Source organism: Trichechus manatus, unplaced genomic scaffold, assembly GCF_000243295.1.
Source record: "Trichechus manatus latirostris isolate Lorelei unplaced genomic scaffold, TriManLat1.0 scaffold00054, whole genome shotgun sequence".
In the NCBI taxonomy this organism is placed as follows: domain Eukaryota; kingdom Metazoa; phylum Chordata; class Mammalia; order Sirenia; family Trichechidae; genus Trichechus; species Trichechus manatus.
The window spans coordinates 13,210,454-13,228,410 of record NW_004443990.1 but is presented as its reverse complement, the minus strand read 5'-3'; the positions used below and the strand labels follow the sequence as shown (position 1 = coordinate 13,228,410).

The following is a 17,957-nucleotide window of genomic DNA, read 5'->3' as shown; positions in this document are numbered from 1 at the left end:
TCATCTAAGGTAAAGTCAATCCTTCCTTATCACTTCCCTCCTCTGTGTCAGTCTTCCTGGTTTTAAAGACCGAGGGCGTATTAGAACAAGACCTGATGATCCTCCATGTTAGCAGCTACATTCTCATTTTTTCTAGTGCGTTTGCATCAAAGAGAAGGCCAAGTTGTCCAAGGCTGGGGACTTAGCTTGGTGAGTTAGTCCTGAATGTGGACTCCTCTCCATTTACATCCTAAACCCCTGTCTGGGGTCTCGAATATGTGTCCTGATACCTGCTCCTGACCAGTGTTTTGACATCTACCCTCTAGGCGCAAAGGCATTTGATACCACATCATCATTCATTCCTCGAAAATAGCGGTCTAGTCCACCACAGAGAGGAAAAACAGAACATTTTTATGGAGAGCAGTCTTTTTTTGGTTATAATAACTAATGTCATGATAATATATTCAGTTGCAGTTTTTTTGTAGCTGAGTTCAAAAAGGTTGAAGTTATTCAAAAGGTGACTATACAGCCACTTGGTTACTCCTTGTTTCACCAAAACTGAAGCTCTCCACGAATAAATACCCACCTGCTAAGATAGCTTTGTGAGCCTGGAATTCCTGGCCAGCAACACATAAACAACAGTCTGTGAACCGGGAATTCTCCCACAGTCCTCCTAATTCATCTGCCAACCGGCATTCAGGGACTTTCACCATATTCATGGTATTCTGGCCAGAAATGTTGACAGAGTCTTGTACCACACTCACCTGTGAGAGATAAGGAAACAAAGACCAACGCTTTTGTTACAAGGAATTTTCTTTCCAGCAGGACTAGAGATGAAAGGCTTTCTACTTAACTTTTACCTCGTTGCTATAGTACATTCACATACTAATATGTTAGTCATATTCTCTTGAAACCACCTCCACAAAGCAAGGCTCTCTACCCTCTGGATCAAATAATTTCCAATCTATCCCAATCATATTTATTCGACACTATCTCAGAACATGGGGAGAGAGTCCCCACAAACCTCCTTCTCCTCTAGCTTCTAGTAAGTTCCACCTCCCCTGCCCTGCAAACCTGGGCAAAGAAGCCCAAGAAGGAGGAAAAAAACTGACAGAAACAAGTGTTAAACCTCAAGTACTTACCTTATTCTGCCTTAAGCAAAAGGTTAAAGACAAAGAACTCCTAAACAAACCACCATTTAAATGAAACTCTCTAGGGAAAAGACTGGACTAACTTAAGCCTAAAAACACTTCACTTATTTCAGTTAGATCTGGAACTTCAAAACAAAGTAGTTTCTATAGGGTCTGGTAAATAACTGGCACTTCAAATTTGTTTGTTTAGTGAGCAGCCATCTAAGATAGAACTATTGGTCTCTTCTCGTCCAGAGCAAAGGAGAGTGAAGAAAACCAGATTCAAGGGACTAACAGACAACAAGAACTACAGCCTACAGGACCCCATGACCAGAAGACCTAGATGGTGCCTGGCTACCACTATGACTGCTCTTATGGGGATCACAACAGAGGGTCCTGGACAAAGCAGGAGAAAAACTGTAGGACAAAAAATCAAATTCATAAAAAAGACCACTTACTGGTCTGACAGAGGCTGGAGGAACCCCCGAGACTAAGGCCCTCAGACACTCTTCTGAACTAGAACTGAAACCATGCCTGGAGAGTACGTTTCAGTCAAACCATAGACAAAATAACCCATAATATAAGCAATAACACCAGAGAGGAACGTGTTCCTTAGAACAATCAATTATATGAGATCAAAAGGGCAACATTTGTCCAAAAGCAAAGATGAAAAGGCAGGACGGGGTAGAAAATCAAGATGAAAGGAAACAGGGAACCTAGGACGGAAATGGGGAGAGGGCTGACACATTGAGGGGAATGAAACCAATGTCATGGAACACTTTATGTACAAACTATCAAATGGGAAACTAATTTGCTTTGTAAATGTTCACCTACTGCACAATAAAAAATTGGAAAACAAAAAAAACCTGTTAGTTTAATGAACATGACACTATTGATCCACTATCAGCAAGGACTGTGCTTGGAAGATCTTTCCAGTAATAATAACTGGGTGGGTATCCCATACCATTTACACTCTTATTCAGTCACTTGTGACAATGACATACAAGATGGCTGGCTGCAGCCGGAGGTGCACTTGTAGCTTCAGAACAGAATAGTGACGATGGATTTATAGAGGAATCCAAGCCTTCCACTATGGCTTCAGCAGCAACCTGTTTTAACCAATTGGATTAACTGTTCTGACTAGATAAAACCAAGGTAACTTCTAGATGGGTCAGTAAAACTCAAATAAATTGGTTAGGATACCAAATACAAGGATTTATAAATCATATATCATTATAAAATGAATGTAAGTTACCAAACTGAAGACATGACCCTGCAGGCCAGTCCTCCACCTACAATCATTGGCAGGCTTCAACTCCTACATCACATTAGGTTAAAAGTACTTAAATCAAAGCAGAACTTACAAATCTTGAGTATCAGCTCCCTACTCTTGCTATTGCTAAGAGTTAGATGAGAATGACAGCTCAAGAACATCCTAAATGATCCAAATTTCTTTTAACCTTCAAGATACAAGTCATCTCTTAAACACAGTCATAAACCCAGAGCCTAAGTTAATGCTCCATCCAAATGACAAGAGTTCCCTCTGCAGGAGTGAGATATTAACCATCAGGTTAGGAAATCTATTCATTTGTTTGAAACTAGCCATTACGGTACTGACCAATGAAACAGTCAAGTTAATCAATTATGAATGTGCCTAGTATTAATAGCACATTTATCAGAGCCAGATTATAACAGTGATAGTCCAGGACCCAGCACAAACCACTCCAGAGAGTCCCTCTTGTCCTGTGTAAGACCTGTAATTTGGCCCAGCCACTTTCTCATATTAACACTCTCACTTCTTGGACATAACATTAACACCAAAGGTAGAAGTCTCCTGTTTCCAGTTATAGCTACAAAATACTGATTAAAAAAATAGAAAAGACCAATTAAATCCAACTTTCTCACAGGGAAAGGCAGGAATCTCCTGGGATGGCCAGTGAAGGGAATGGAGAATGCTTTTGGCACTGGCTTCCTAGCTTGAATTAAACCAAGTTGACAGAAGCCCAAAGTCATTAACGCACTTGATGGCAATTTAGTAGACTGGGTAAAATGAATTGGCAAGAGCTAAGCTGGATTTTACATAATCAAACTATGGTTACCACTGGCCCCTCTGCTGGTTAGAAGCACACCTGGTAGTGAGTGGGGCCCGAAGACTGTGCCTCCTGTCACTGGAGTAATTCCTCTCGTTAGACACAGATAGGAACACAGCAGGAAGGAGAATGTACCTTTACTGTCTGAGCCAGGCTTATTCTGTAGATATACAGATGCCTGAAGTCTCAGAATGCCAAAGCTCTGAATGTCTGGAATCTCTTACCAACATTAAATACGCTTAATTAAAAATAAATTTTAAACAGCATTCACAAATGAGTCTTCAGAGCCCAAATGTTTAACTTAGAAAGGGACTGTTTTCCCGTGCAAATGATGATACTAAAATGAGACCATTTTGAGAAAAACTAAAGATATTTTTTTAATGCTAAAAGTTGACTATGGTGACTCAGAAATACGGCTGTGAAGATGACGTGACTGTGACATTTACGTCATCTTATAAATGACTGCGTGAAAATGCCTCAGAAAGACCGTATAACCCCCTGAATTTCAAGTTGTTAAGAGGGTCTCACTTTTAAAGTCAATTCTTTTTCTTAAAAAAGAAAATTTCATTAAAGACTAAAGATTGTGCCAGTTCTTATACATTTTTTCTAAACATAAAAAGTCAAAGTAAACCCAATGGAAGTATGTATTTTTTAACTTCTACATAATTGACACAATCAAGAAACAAACATAAACTCTGCATATAGATTATGTATAGCAGCACTATTTCTAATAGCAAAAGACTAGCAACAATCCAAATGTTCATCAACAGGAGAATAAATAAATAAACAATCACACAACAGACTAATATACAACACTAAAAATGAATGAACTATAGTTATATCCACAACATAAATTTTAGAAACATAATGTGAAAGAAACAAGTCGCAGACAACTACATACATACTACTGCTACACGACACCATTTTTACAAAGCTCAAAAACAAGCAAACTTAAAGAACATGCTGTTTAGGCATATAAATAATAAACAAGGGGATGATAACACAATTCAAAACAGCTATTTATCATTCTCTGAGTGGGGAGACAACAGGTCTAAGGGATAGGAGAGAAGCACACAGATGTTAGTTCCGAGCTATTGGTGATGTATTCTTTTTCTAGAGTTGGATGGTAGGTTTACTACATTATCATGCTTTTATGTAATTATAATGTTACATATTAAATTATCATTTTAATAGATCAATAATAATCAAATATTGGCACTTGCATACAGTTCAACCTAATATATCCAAATAATCCAAATTGAAAAAAAAGAAAATATGAATAGACCTACTTGTTTAAAATTTGGTAAAAATACATATCCTTAAGCTATGAAGGGATATTCTGTTTCAGGAGGGAAGGGATGTTGTCAAAGAGTTAATTAGTGTTTGGGAAGAAGGGTATTTCCCAGATTTCAACTTCAACTGCAACATCACAAAGAGGCACTGGAATCTTCTACCTGTCAAAGGCATACCCAGTGAAGGTGGAATACATGCATCCTCATCACTAAGAGTTGCTTGTTTTATAGAAATACTTGGAGAGAAGGGTCAAAAGAAGCTGAAACATTTCATGAAGATCTTCTATGGTTCATATTATGAGAGAGGCAATTAAAAGTGCACTTTAAACATGCTTGCTATCTCCCTCGCCCATTACCAAAGTAAATGCTGTCTGTCAAGAAAACCTGGTAGCGCCTATGCTTCCTTAGGTGAATGGCAGTCAGCTCCACTTACGGTAACGCAGCAAAAAGAGATGGAAAATGGAGAGCCGACATGGCCCTGACACTCATTTGCTGCACAGTGTTAGGAAGAATTACCTGACCTCCCCAGGCACTGCTTCTCTCTCCTGTAACATGAAAGTAACAGAATTAAACTAGCTCAAAGGATTGTGATAAGGGACAATTCAGAGAATGCTTTGAAAATGTTTCCAAATAAGTTAACTGAGCAATATCAAGTTGGAATAATTGGCACATTTTCTAGTGGACAAAAACATCATCATTTTATTTTATCACTGAGAACTGAAAGTAAACGCAGTGCAGCACATTACAGATAAGACCATCCATTTGACATTTTCGGAGTTTACAACCTAATTTCATTTAAACATTCATTAACAGTAATACCACTGAAATAAAGCCCAAACACACAAATGTGTGACTCTCAGCCTTTCACCTTAGCATTTCCTCATGTGGCCTTTGGGAACAGCAAAAAACAAACAAACAAACAAACAAAATCTACAAAGCAACTGTACTTATTGCATCAGGATAGGACAGGAGTACCTGAGCCAAAGACTAAGAGAGGAATAGGGTAGTGGGGTCTGATACTCGTAACCTAAATTGGTATGGAGACATCAACTTCACAAAAGCCTCTAAATAATAAGAAAATACTAATTAAACCAATAATAAACACAATGTAAGTATGAACTAAAATAAATTTGTTTATAAGTATCCCATTGATGGAGGGAAAACAACAGGTCAAAGGGATAGAATTTGGAACAAAGGATGATCTAGCTATGAAAAGTACTAAGAACTCAGATGATCTGCAGACATTTTTAAAACCCACACATCCAATACACAACCGTCTTGCAATGCTGAATGCTACTAAGTCCACAGAGAGCCTTGGAACAGAAACGAGTCTCACTAGGCACAAGCCCAAGAATGAGAAGCAACACTCAGCACCTGTGGCCAACACAGAAGTGTGAGAGGAACAGATGGCACACCTGGTTCGATGGTAAAAAAACGATGGCATCAGCAGAATGCAGCAGACGTTTCTCTGTTCAACATCTCCTCATTTCCAAAGTGTCATCTCACTTCCCTTCTAAGTCAGTAAGGCAAATCTAAATTTAACCACAGGACTTTTCCTGAGAGAATTTCATATGGGGAAGCGGAGGCAGAGAGAGCTGGAACTAGGCCTTGGACTTAACCACAGGATAAGAGATTGCCAAGTGAGGGGCAGGCCAATTGGGGTCCAAATCAAGAATGTCAATACAGGGGTGGGAGAAGCTAGAATGGACTTGGGAGGGAACATATGAGAACGGAATCAACTCAAGAGCAACGGGTATGTGAGAAAAGGCTGGACTCATGGTGGATGCAAAAATGTTGCAATAAAGGTTATGGCATTGCCTAACGCAGCAAATGCAAAAAAGGGGAATAGGAGCAATATCTAGAGAAGAGTTCCTTCAGAGAACAGTCTGAAGATTGGCTTTCGGTTCCAATAGAAATGAGCATTTTCCACAATTTTAAGTCTTTCTGAAATACAGGTCTCTATGATAGTTAGATTAAAACTGATGGTCTGGGCCAATTATATTAATAGCTAACCCCACACTAAACCACCTAATTGTTCTCCTTTCTCCACTTGGGCAGCTGAGTATGATCTGCAACCAGCCGGACTTAATATGGAATTCAAATTTCAAGTTCATCAGATATAAAACAACTGCAACATTCAGATACAGATGCCCTCACTCTAGTATTTCCTTTTTTTACTAAGCAATTAAAAAGGAAGCTATTAAGCACACCATATTTTATGTATTCAGTATGCTATTTTAATAAACCATGTCTCCCAAGTTTTCTAATCATCAGCTACTATTCTGTTGAAATACTCAGTGAGCTGTGACTCGGAAAAGAAGGCAGCTACTGCTGGCCAAGCCTCTTCTGCAGAAAAGCAAGGTTCCTATGGCACACCTTTCCCTGCTGCACTGGGGTGATATGCCTTTGGCACTGTCACTAATTCATAGTGTGAGCCTACTAGTTCACAGGGCACACTCTTCCCTGGTAGCTGGGAAACTTGCCTACACTCTGCCCTGTGAAAGTTCAGTGACTAGTCTCACCAAGTAGGGCTGCTCAGAAAGTGATTCCCCAACCATATGATGTACAGGGAACACTAATATTCCAACTGGCTGGAGGTTTTATTCATTTATTACACTGTGAGCTTATTAAGTATTTATAAATGTATTGATAACAGCATGACTAAATGACTGATTATATATACTCATTAAAGAAACCACTTTCTAACTCACCATCAGCTTGGGAATTTTACTTCAGGGATTCTCCTGTAAACCTGGGAAAGGCTCTTAGGTCCTTGGTGAGAGGAGGACTCTCTTAGCTGACCACGGCTGACTCTCCTAGCTAACTATGGCTTATGAAGCTTGGCATAGCTTTGACTCTTAAGAAAATGATTCTCACTTTCCTATTTCACAATTACTCCAGTAAGACAAACTGTAGGCACTCAATTCCTAAAAAGTGCCGTCTATTTCAAAAGGCAGAAGAGGAAAGTGATCCACAATCAAACATACATGGACTTCATACTAAAGGAGGAGCCAGAAAGTATAAGGAACAAATACACATATCTAGTTCTGGCCATTCTCTTCAGCTTGAGATGACAGTCCTTATAAATGCTATCTGAAAACATCCACAGTGAAAAAGCCAGAATCCTGACCCAGGCAACCCAACACTCACACATACCAAGATAGCACACAATCTTTGTTTTTAAGAACAGTAACAAGTAAGAAAGCTGAGATGCCCAACAACTTTGAAATCATGAGGCAGTTTTCAATCCATCACATAAATAACATTTGTGCAGTACAACCCCACTTGAGGATTTTTCTCACTCTCCATCCCTGATACAATAAAATTAAATCTACCAATACCCATCAGGTCTGGGAATTGCCAGTCTCACAGCGGGGTGAAAGGACTCACCTCACAGAAGAGGGTAAGCTTGTCATCAGGGAGAAGCCCGTTGGCCTCATCCAGGAGAAAATCTCTACGGATGAATTTTTTAAATCCCCAGTCCTTGCCTTGCACAAATCTGTATGCCCGTTGACTCTCTGGGGTGAAAAGAAAAAAACAAGTCATATTTAAGGCTACTCAAAAACCAGATCAAATCCACAACTTGTCTGTGTTTGTAGCTGCTAGATGTGAAAGTAAACAGCCAAACAGGAAGGAGAACATTTTTTTTTTTTTTCCCATACAAAAATTTATACATTGTTCTGTGACTCTAATTGCTCTCCCCATACTGTGACAGCACACTCCTCCTTTCCACCCTTGATTCCCCATGTCCATTCAACCAGCTCCTGACCCTCTCTGCCTTCCCATCTCACCTCCGGACAGAAGCTGCCCGTTTAGTCTCTTGTATCTACTTGAGCTAAGAGGCACACTCCTCACGAGTATCACTTTATGTCCCACAGTTCAGTCCAATCCCTGTCTGAAGAGTTGGCATAGGAAACTGTTTTAGTTCTGGGCTGATAGAGAATCCAGGGGTCGTGCTTTCCGGGGTTCCTCCAGTCTCAGTCAGACCATTAAGTCTGGTCTTCTTACTAGAATTTGAGTTCTGCACCCCACCTTTCAGGAAGGAGAATATTTACCCATAGCTTTGGTTTCTTCTCCCTTGGCATTCAGGATGGAGAATTTGAATTTTGCCCGAACTTCACTCTTTGGACAGCTGACCAGTAACAGGTAAAGTGACAGGTAATCTTTGCTTTCTTCATCTAGCCCTTTTGGGTTTACTCGCAAACACCTGCCCATAACAAATAAGAAGAAAAAAAAAAGAGTATTGAAAGCATCCATGTTTTATAGGCTCTTGAAGTGACAGCATGAAACTGGAACATGAGAATCATTAGAGAGAGATGTTTTAAAAAAAAAATTCTAGTCCCCATACCTGCAGATTCTGATTCAGTAGAATGACACTTGAGAACCACTTTTCGAGTCACCCTTTAAAAAGTAAACAACAAAAATAAAGGGGCATTCTAGAATCCCTTAAATCTCTTTTTCTTTCCCTCATAATCTCCCAAGTCACCTTCTTTTTTCCTTAAAATATTTTAAAATTCCATCTAGTCTTGCTCTATTCTAATCCTCAATCTCAGAGAGAGAGAGAGAAAAAACCTCATGGCCTCATAAGCAACCCTATAGGACAGAGTAAAACTGCCCCAGAGGGTTTCCAAAGAGCAGATTGTGGATTCAAACTGCCAACCTTTTGGTTCACAGCCAAGCTCTTAACCACTGCGGCACCAGGGCTCCAATCTCAGAGAAAGCGGCTCTAATTTTGTTGGGACTATGGACAAACCATGGGGAGAAAACAAATCTCACGCGAGCCCCTTAATAACACCTTGGGAGAGAAAAGTATTCTAAAGTAGTATGTGAATGGTACACAATGTTTTACAACATAGCCATAACATTTTAAGATTAAAGGAGACAGTATAGAGAAAGTACAGACAATACACAAGGCAGAGTTCTAAGCTAGGCTTCTAAAGAGGGTGAGAGATGCCAATCTGATACCGATGGATCAAAACAAAATTCAGACAGAATTTAATAAATTCAGCTGAGTAAGGTATAAATGTCATTAATTGAACTGCATGTGGTTCAGATACTGCTTTCCACCACATACACATAGGCCATATGTATCCTTAAGCCTTGCCAGGCTTATGGCACCTCTCTCAAACAGGTGTCAATCCATTGCCTCTCTAGGGAGTGTATATGCCTCAAAGATCACTACACACTGTGCGAAGGATGTGGATTTAAATACAATGACTAGAATAAGCATTTCTCTCAGCACTTAATGTACATAGCCAACAAATACTAAATGAATAAATAACTCTTCAGTGGGTTATCAAAGGTCAAAAACTGGTGGTTCATAGGATTTTTAGTCCTTGCAGTGGGCACACAGTTGTCTCTTTAACTGCTTCTCCTCCTCAAGAAGACATGTGGTTTGGATGAGACTGACTCCCATCCCCAGATCACATTCCCCTTGTCACGGGGATTATTTCAGGGAACCCACGCCTAAACCAATCAGTGCAGGTATGACTTATCTTTGACGAAAGAATTAGTTCAGAGGAAGATCAATGGCTTTTGTTGGATGGCACATGTGAATGGATGGTAGTATGCTTATGCCCATTGCTACTGCCATCCATCCTTCAACCACAAGGGAAACTAGACCTAAGACAGCCAATAATGTTAAGAGATGGGCAGAGCAGAGAGACATGGGCTCCTTAATCTAACCACCAGGTTGTTGGATCAAATTACCTTCAAAGCTCATGAGCAAATAAATCCCCTTTGTTGTTCAAAAAAAAAGAAAAGAAAAGATTATTTAAAAGTCAAAAGAGTTTATGTTAAAACGTAGGTTTCCTTTTGGAAACAGAGTAGTGATGGTTGCACAACATGTGAATGTAATTAATGTTACAGGACTGATTAAAATGGCAAATGTTTTGTTATATATATTTTACCACAACAAAAAAATAAATAAAACTATATTTCTTGCTTTTCTTGAAAAGTCAAAAATTGGATAATGGTTAGCCCTTATTCCTGCATGGCTATAACCAGCTGGAGCTGAGCAGCCACACCCCATTTAGAAGAACATGCACTGGGCAGTCTGCCAAGTAATCACCACTCACACCATCTATAGCTATCATTTATAACACTGGGCCACTTTCCTCATTTATATTACCCTAGAGCCAGTTGAGTTTGCTGATCCCTGATATACTCATTGAATTAATTCAACAAATACTTACTGAGCACCTAATATGTGTCAGGCACTGTTCTAGGCACTGAAGAACAAAACAAAGTCCCTGCCTTCACAGGGCTTACATTCTAGTCAATGTCTGTAATACTAAGAAAACAGGCAACTTTTAGAAAAATTTTTACAGCTAGATATATTCTTCCTCACCATTTCAGTTTATCATTGGCTCCTGATGAAAAGGTTGAACTTTTAATGACTTCACCCATTTCCTCCCGGCAAAAGCTAAAGTTATTGATGGTCCACATGTAGGAGAATTTCACTACCTTGATCTGTTGACAGAAAACCAGGAAGCAATTAAATAGGAAGTGGGCTGAAGATCAGATAACCATTTCCCCTCCCTCCCTCTGCATAATCCCCACAGGAAAAGCAGGAAGCTCAGCTTTTTCTAGTCTCAGGTTCCTCCATCCACCTTAAGAAATCTCACACTGACCAACTGCTTTTATAACTTGATCGAGTTCCTGAAACACTGGATGGAAAGTAAGAAAAACATGGACAGAGTTGCGAAAGCAGATGATAAAACCATACTAAAATTAGCCTCTTTGCTTGATGCAGTGTCTGGCAATTGAGGTGCTGATGCCACTGCCTAGGGCTGCAAATCTCAAGTTTGGTTTCCCATTGACTTGCCCAACAGACAACCATCGAACACATTTCCATCAAGGGGGTGTAGGCTGATCAAGTTTCAAAGATTCCCCTTTCAACCTCCTTTGAAAAACACTGGCCTAAAAGTACCTTATTTATCTGCTATTTAGAAGCTACATCCCAAAGAAAGCAGGAAAGTCAATGCAGAAAAGAAATCCATATTCCTGTCATCCACCAAATCCTCCCAAGATCAAGATTTACAGGGTGAAAACCTGAACTTACCTGTGTGTAGCACCAGCTCTCAGCTACAGGGCCACTCGACATTTCTGCCGGAGGTGGAGGACTTGGAACCCTTGACATCGCCAGTTTGAAGGTTACACGAGATTGCCAAAGTCAGGGGGCAAAGATCTCTGTTTTCTCTTCACCCTGGTCAGACACAAGAAGCAAGAAGACTTTACTAGATTGATAGTACACTATCTTACTATTTATGTTTGGTCTTCCAAAGACTGGAAACTTTGTCTGCTATCTGAAATGCTCTACCCTGATCATTCAAATGGCCCCTTACCATTCAAGTCCCAAATTTAAATGTTATCTCAGACAAGTCCACCTAATCTAGTCTCCTAGTCACAATTATATCACCCTATTTTTATCCTCTGCACAATACTTAATATTATCTTAACCAAAAGAATTCAATCAAAAGGCATATAAATTACATCTTGAAAAGGATGCCTGAAAAGGAGACAGCAAAGTTAACATCAGACACACCCTTGACACTGCCTCCCTTCTCTTGGGGCACAAATACTCCACTCCTAAAGGAAAATGACCTTGTTATACCTCCAGCTACTAGCTTCTCCTATATTCCAAAGAACCAAACCAAACTCGTTGCCATCAAGTAGATTCCAACTTACAATGATCCTATAGGACACAGGAGAATTGCTCCATAGGATTTCCAGGCTGCAAATCTTTATGGAAGCAGACTGCCACATCTTTCTCCCCTGGAGCTACTGGTGGGTTCAAACCTCCGACCTTTTGCTTGGCAACTGACCGCTTAACCACTGTACCACCAGGGCTCCTTTCTTCACCTATACTTCACTGCAAAACTTATTAAGAGTAGTCTTATTGCCATCTTCTCTCTTGAAGGGCAGCATTTACACTGTTCTTAGATATGTTCATTTCTCTGTAGCATTAAAGATATCTCCCCCTTACATACAGCACCACCCATTTTTCCAGATTCTTCTCCTTGCTCTCTGTTTTCTGATCATTCCTCAACTTCTTTTACTGGATTATCTTCCTCCACTGTTGTTCCCCATGGTTTAATCCTCAATCATTGTCTCAATCTACATCCTCTCTCATGGCAATTTTATCATCCCAACAGTGTCAATTTCTGTTGACAAATACAAATGTTTCCCAAATCAAACTCTGTTCCCTCTCATAAGCCTCAGACCATTGTCAAATAACTGCTATACATCTCAACAGGGTGTCTCAGTAGCAAATCAAATCCAATTCAAAATACTCTTCTCCAATGAAGAAAACCAAAGACACAAGGGAAAGATTAATCCAAAGAACTAACAGATAAAAACAGATAAAGATAAAAACAAAAACCACAACTACCACAGCCTCCACCAGACAGTTCAGCACAACTAGATGGTGCCCAGCTACCACCACCGACTGCTCTGACAGAGATCACAATAGAGGGTCCTGGACAGAGCTGGAGAAAAATGTAGAACAAAATTTTAACTCACCAAAAAAAAAAAAAGACCAGACTTACTGGTCTGACAGAGACTGGAGAAACTCTGATAATATGGCTCCTGGACACCCTTAGAGTTCAGTAATGAAGTCATTCCTGAAGTCTGCCTTTCAGCCAAAGACTAGACAGGCCCATAAAACAAAACGAGACTAAATGGGCCCCACCAGCCCAGGGGCAAGGACAAGAAGGTAGGAGGGGACAGGAAAGCTGGTAATTGGGAACCCAAAGTGGAGAAGGGGAGAGTGTTGACATGTCGTGGGGATGGCAACCAATGTCACAAAACAATATGTGTATTAATTGTTTAATGAGAAACTAGTTTGCTCTGTAAACCTTCATCTAAAGTACAATTAAAAAAAAAAAAGGAAAAAAAATTCTCCACGGCCTTTCTAAACATAAAAGCCATTAAAAAAATTGTGAATCTGGTTACAATTAAATTTTACACACCATAAACAAAGCCAAAAGACCAACTGTCAAGAAACGCTTGCAACACATGACAAGGAAATAATTTCATTAATATATAAATTGACAAACCTGTTCCTGCAAAATCAATAAGGAAAAGGTCAACAATCCCATACAAATATTGTTCACAAAAAAGCTCTTAAGCATTTCATACTTATCGGACCAGCAAGAAAAAAAATCAACTATACCATGTATGGGGAAACAGGAACTCTTCTACACTGATGGTGAGACTAAATTAGTGAGTATATTTTGGATAAGAATTTGGTCATTTCTAGTAGAGTTAAAAATATGCATATCCTAAGACTTAGTCATTTCACTTTTAACCATCTGTACACTAGAGCTCCTTGTTGTTGTGTGCCGAGTCGATGCTGACTCATAATGACCCTATAGGACACAGTAAAATTGCCCCATACAGTTTCCTAGGATGAAATCTTTATGGGAGCTAATGGGCTCAAAACGCCGATCTTTTGGTTAGCAGCCAAGCACTAAACCACTGTGCCACCAAGGCTCATTAAACAAACAAAAACACCCCACACTCGTTGCTGTCAAGTCGATTCTGACTCATAGCAATCCTATATATAGGACAAAGTAGAACTGCCCCATTGGGTTTCCAAGGAGCAGCTGGTGGATTCAAACTGCCAACCTTTTGGTTAGCAGCCGAGCTCTTAACCACTGGGCCACCAAAAAAAAACCCAAACCCATAGCCGTTGAGTCGCTTACAACTCATAGCGACCCTTTAGGACAGAGTAGAACTGCCCACTAGGGCTCCTTAAAAACAAAACAAAAAACCGTAGCAGTGGAGTCGATTCTCACTCATAGTGACCCTATAAAACCAAAAACCACACCTGTTGCTGTCAAGTCGACTCTGACTCATAGTGACCCTGTAGGACAGGGCAGAACTGCCCTATAGGGTTTCCAAGGAGCAGCTGGTGGACTCGAACTGTTGACCTTTTGGTTAGCAGCCACGCTCTTAACCACTGTGCCAGCAGGGCTCCAAAGGGCTTCTTGGTGCACAAATAGTTAAGCACTCAGTTGCTAACAGAAAGGCTGGCAGTTTGAACCCACCCAGCGGCTCGCAGGAGAAAGACTTGACAATCTGTTTCCATAGATTACAGCCAAGAAAACCCTATGGGGCAATTGTACTCTGTCACATGGGCTCAGTATGAGTCCGATCAACTGACAGCACCTAACAACAACAACATCCATTAAAGCAGTGGTTCTCAAACTTTACCATGTATCAGAATCACCTGTTAAACAGATTGTTGGGCCCCAGTCCCAGAGTTTCTGATTGACAGGTCTGGGATGGGCTTGATAATTTGCATTTGTAACAAGTTCCCAGGTGATCCTGATGCTGCTGGTCTGGTAACTATACTCTGAGAACCACTGCCCTAGAGAAATTCCACACATGAGTATAGGAAGATAAAAACAAAAACCAGTTGCCCTCAAGTCGATTTCAACTCTTGGTGATCCTATGTGTGCACTGCATTGGGTTTCCAAGGATGTGACCCTTTGGCAAAAAGACTGCCAGGTCTTTCTTCCAAGAAACTTAAAATACATTAGTAGGGAGATTAAAAGAAAAAACCAAACCTGTTGCCGCTGAGTTGATTCCGACTCATAGTGACCATAAAGGACAGAGCAGAACTGCCCCATAGGGTTTCCAAAGAATGGCTGGCGGATTCGAACTGCCGACCTTTTAGTTAGCAGCCAAGCTCTGAACCACTGCGCCACCGGGGCTCCAGTGGGGGGAATAGATAACTAAATGGAGTTATTTTCAGATAATGGAAAACTATGACATGAAATTTAAAATTAATGAACTAGATCTATAAAACTATGGCGATCAAAGACAATGCTAATAAATACAAGTTTCAAAATGTCATGTATAGCAGATTATTTATGCAAATTTAAGATTCATGTATTGCTTATAGATATGCATGCAGTAGAAGTAAAAAAAAACATTGACAGGCTATGCGTGAGATTCATGGTGGGAAAGGGAGAGAGAGGAATGAGACAGAAACGAATGCAAGATCCTTCATTTTCTTTTAAAGTAAGAATGATCTGGGGCAAATATGACAATACAAATGTCTGGTATGGTAACTATTTGAGTGTATACTATTCTTTGTACTGTTCTGATTTATTATTTTTTAATATATTATATTAGTTGTAGGAATAGTGTAAGGATGTGTTCCTTTATATTACACACAGTCTGGTTTATAATATCCAAGGGAGAAATTTCTTTCCTGAACACCTGGTTTATTTTCAGCCTATGGACAATATGAATTCTATAATTGATAATGGTTCCCTCTTAGCTTGGCTACTAGGAAACGCTGAGACAAACTTGTAACCTATCTTTTGAGACTATAGGCTCATATGCTTGTTCTATATGTTATATTCTATATCATGATCATATGCTCATTGACTAACAGCTTTATTATTTTCTTAACTTTATTATTCCCTTTGCTATAATTCACTCAACTGTTTATTCTTTTATATGTTAAGTGTTTTTTGATGTTGCCTCAAATCCTTTGTAGAAGGTGGTATAATGAATAACAACACAAAAAGCACTTTAAATATTAATTCAACTCACAAACTTGCTGAACGCTTACTTAACTAATAAGCATGGGGGAATTAATAAGACACAGTTGTACCCTCAGAGAGTAATACTAATAACAGATGGAATTAAACGCTGTCCTCAATGATCATGAATACTATCCTACAGGCATTTATAATTAAAACATCCATGTAATCACAGATAAAAAAGTTAACAGTCCTATACTCATGGTTTGCTGTTTCACTTAAGCTAGCAAACTAAGCACTGCAGTGGCATTCTGGTCTCCTTGGTTCCTGCAATTCATGAGTCCACGATAACATCAACGAAAGAGACTAACTGCTTCAGTGATCACCTCCAAGGCAGGCTTGCATTTGATGGAGAACACACTACCATAGAATTGTTTACTTGTCCAGTAACAAGTAAATGTACTTTAGGCAGTTTTACAAATCCCGGATACCATTACTACCAGTATGGGCTAGAATGGCATTTCAATATTCCTACCTAAAACTATCTTTTGGGTGAGTTGGCAATGAAGACGTGAATTTTACATATTAGTAGCATAAGATTTGGCTCTGGAGGTGTGGGTTGCAGGCTCAGCTCTACGCTGGATGATTATAAAAATACTAATTTGGCTTGTTTAAAAAAAAAAAAAAAACTTCAAATTTACTGAACATTTAACAATTTAAGAATTCTCTAAGCCTAAGAAAAGGCCAAATGTTAAAAACCAGTTTACTTTATTGCCTAATTGTTGCTACCAAACCATGGTCCATTATTACATTCAGAAGGGGAAAAAAAAACTACTATGGTCTTGGCCATTTTTTTCATCTTTTTTGCTTCTGACTTATTTTGTAGCCAAGTCTTTTTCTTTTTAAAAAATAACATCTTTCTTCCAATTTTTTTTAAATGTCCAACCCAGAGCTAATAGAATTGGACAATCAGCTCAGACTCTGAGGAGCTCTAACCACACAACCTGCTGAGAGGGAAATTGACTAGGATAGCACTAGTCTAATTAATTTCACTCATAGCAGGTACCATGTTCATCAGCAAAGTAGCCTGGTGCTACATGAACTCTCTAGCACTTCATGCCAACTGCTGAAGATGCCCAGCAGAGAAACAATTTTAGAAAAGAGGAGGTCTATTTGATGGTCATAGTTTGGGAACCTTCACAGGAGACAACTAGAGCCAAAATATATTGGTTTTGGCTTCAAACAAGTTAAGACAAGACCATCCAAGTTCTCTAATGAGAAATTTATTTTCCAAAGCTTACCAAACTTCCTAGTATTCTGACAACTCTGAGGTTGAACCTATCTCAGTTATATACCATCACTTACTTCCCTGCTCACTCTATTAAATCCTGACCTTTGAGTATATTACCTCTTCTGAGCCACATCAAGAAATATACTTTAAAATATATAGAAAATGTCAACAACTCAGCAACAAAAAGACAAACAATCCAATCAAAAAATGAGCAAAGGATATGAACAGACACTTCACCAAAAACGACATTCAGGCGGCCAATAAATACATGAAAAGATGCTCACAATCATTAGCCATTAGAGAGATACAAATCAAAACTACAATGAGATACCATCTCACCCCTACAAAGATGGCAATGATTGAAAAAAAAAAAAAAAAAAAAAAACCCAGAAAACAACAAATGCTGGCGAGGTTGTAGGGAGATGGGAACACATACATTACTGGTGAGAGTGTAAAACAGTACAACCACTGTGGAAAACAGTATGGCACTTCCTCAAAAAGCTAGAAATAGAAATATCTTATGATTCAGCAATCCCACTCCTAGGTATATATCTTCTAGAAATAAAAGAGCAGTAACATAAATAGACATATGCACACCTATGTTCATTGCAGCATTATACACAACAGCAAAAAGATGGAAACAACCTAAGTGCCCATCAACAGATGAATGGATA

General features: G+C 39.4%; 1 protein-coding gene across 3 annotated transcripts in view; it reads right to left on the bottom strand.

Moving 5' to 3' along the window:
- Positions 1–17,957, bottom strand: part of SPOP (speckle type BTB/POZ protein) — a 72,573-nt gene that overhangs the window by 9,195 nt on the left and 45,421 nt on the right. For all 3 annotated transcript variants that reach the window (XM_023732778.1, XM_004377958.2, XM_023732779.1), the window contains 5 exons: positions 11,555–11,698; positions 10,841–10,962; positions 8,547–8,698; positions 7,882–8,009; positions 566–743 (listed from right to left, as the gene is read on the bottom strand). In XM_023732778.1, coding sequence (XP_023588546.1) covers positions 566–743; positions 7,882–8,009; positions 8,547–8,698; positions 10,841–10,962; positions 11,555–11,632 — 658 coding nt within the window. In that variant the 5' untranslated portion in view covers positions 11,633–11,698. The remainder of the gene's footprint in view (positions 1–565; positions 744–7,881; positions 8,010–8,546; positions 8,699–10,840; positions 10,963–11,554; positions 11,699–17,957) is intronic.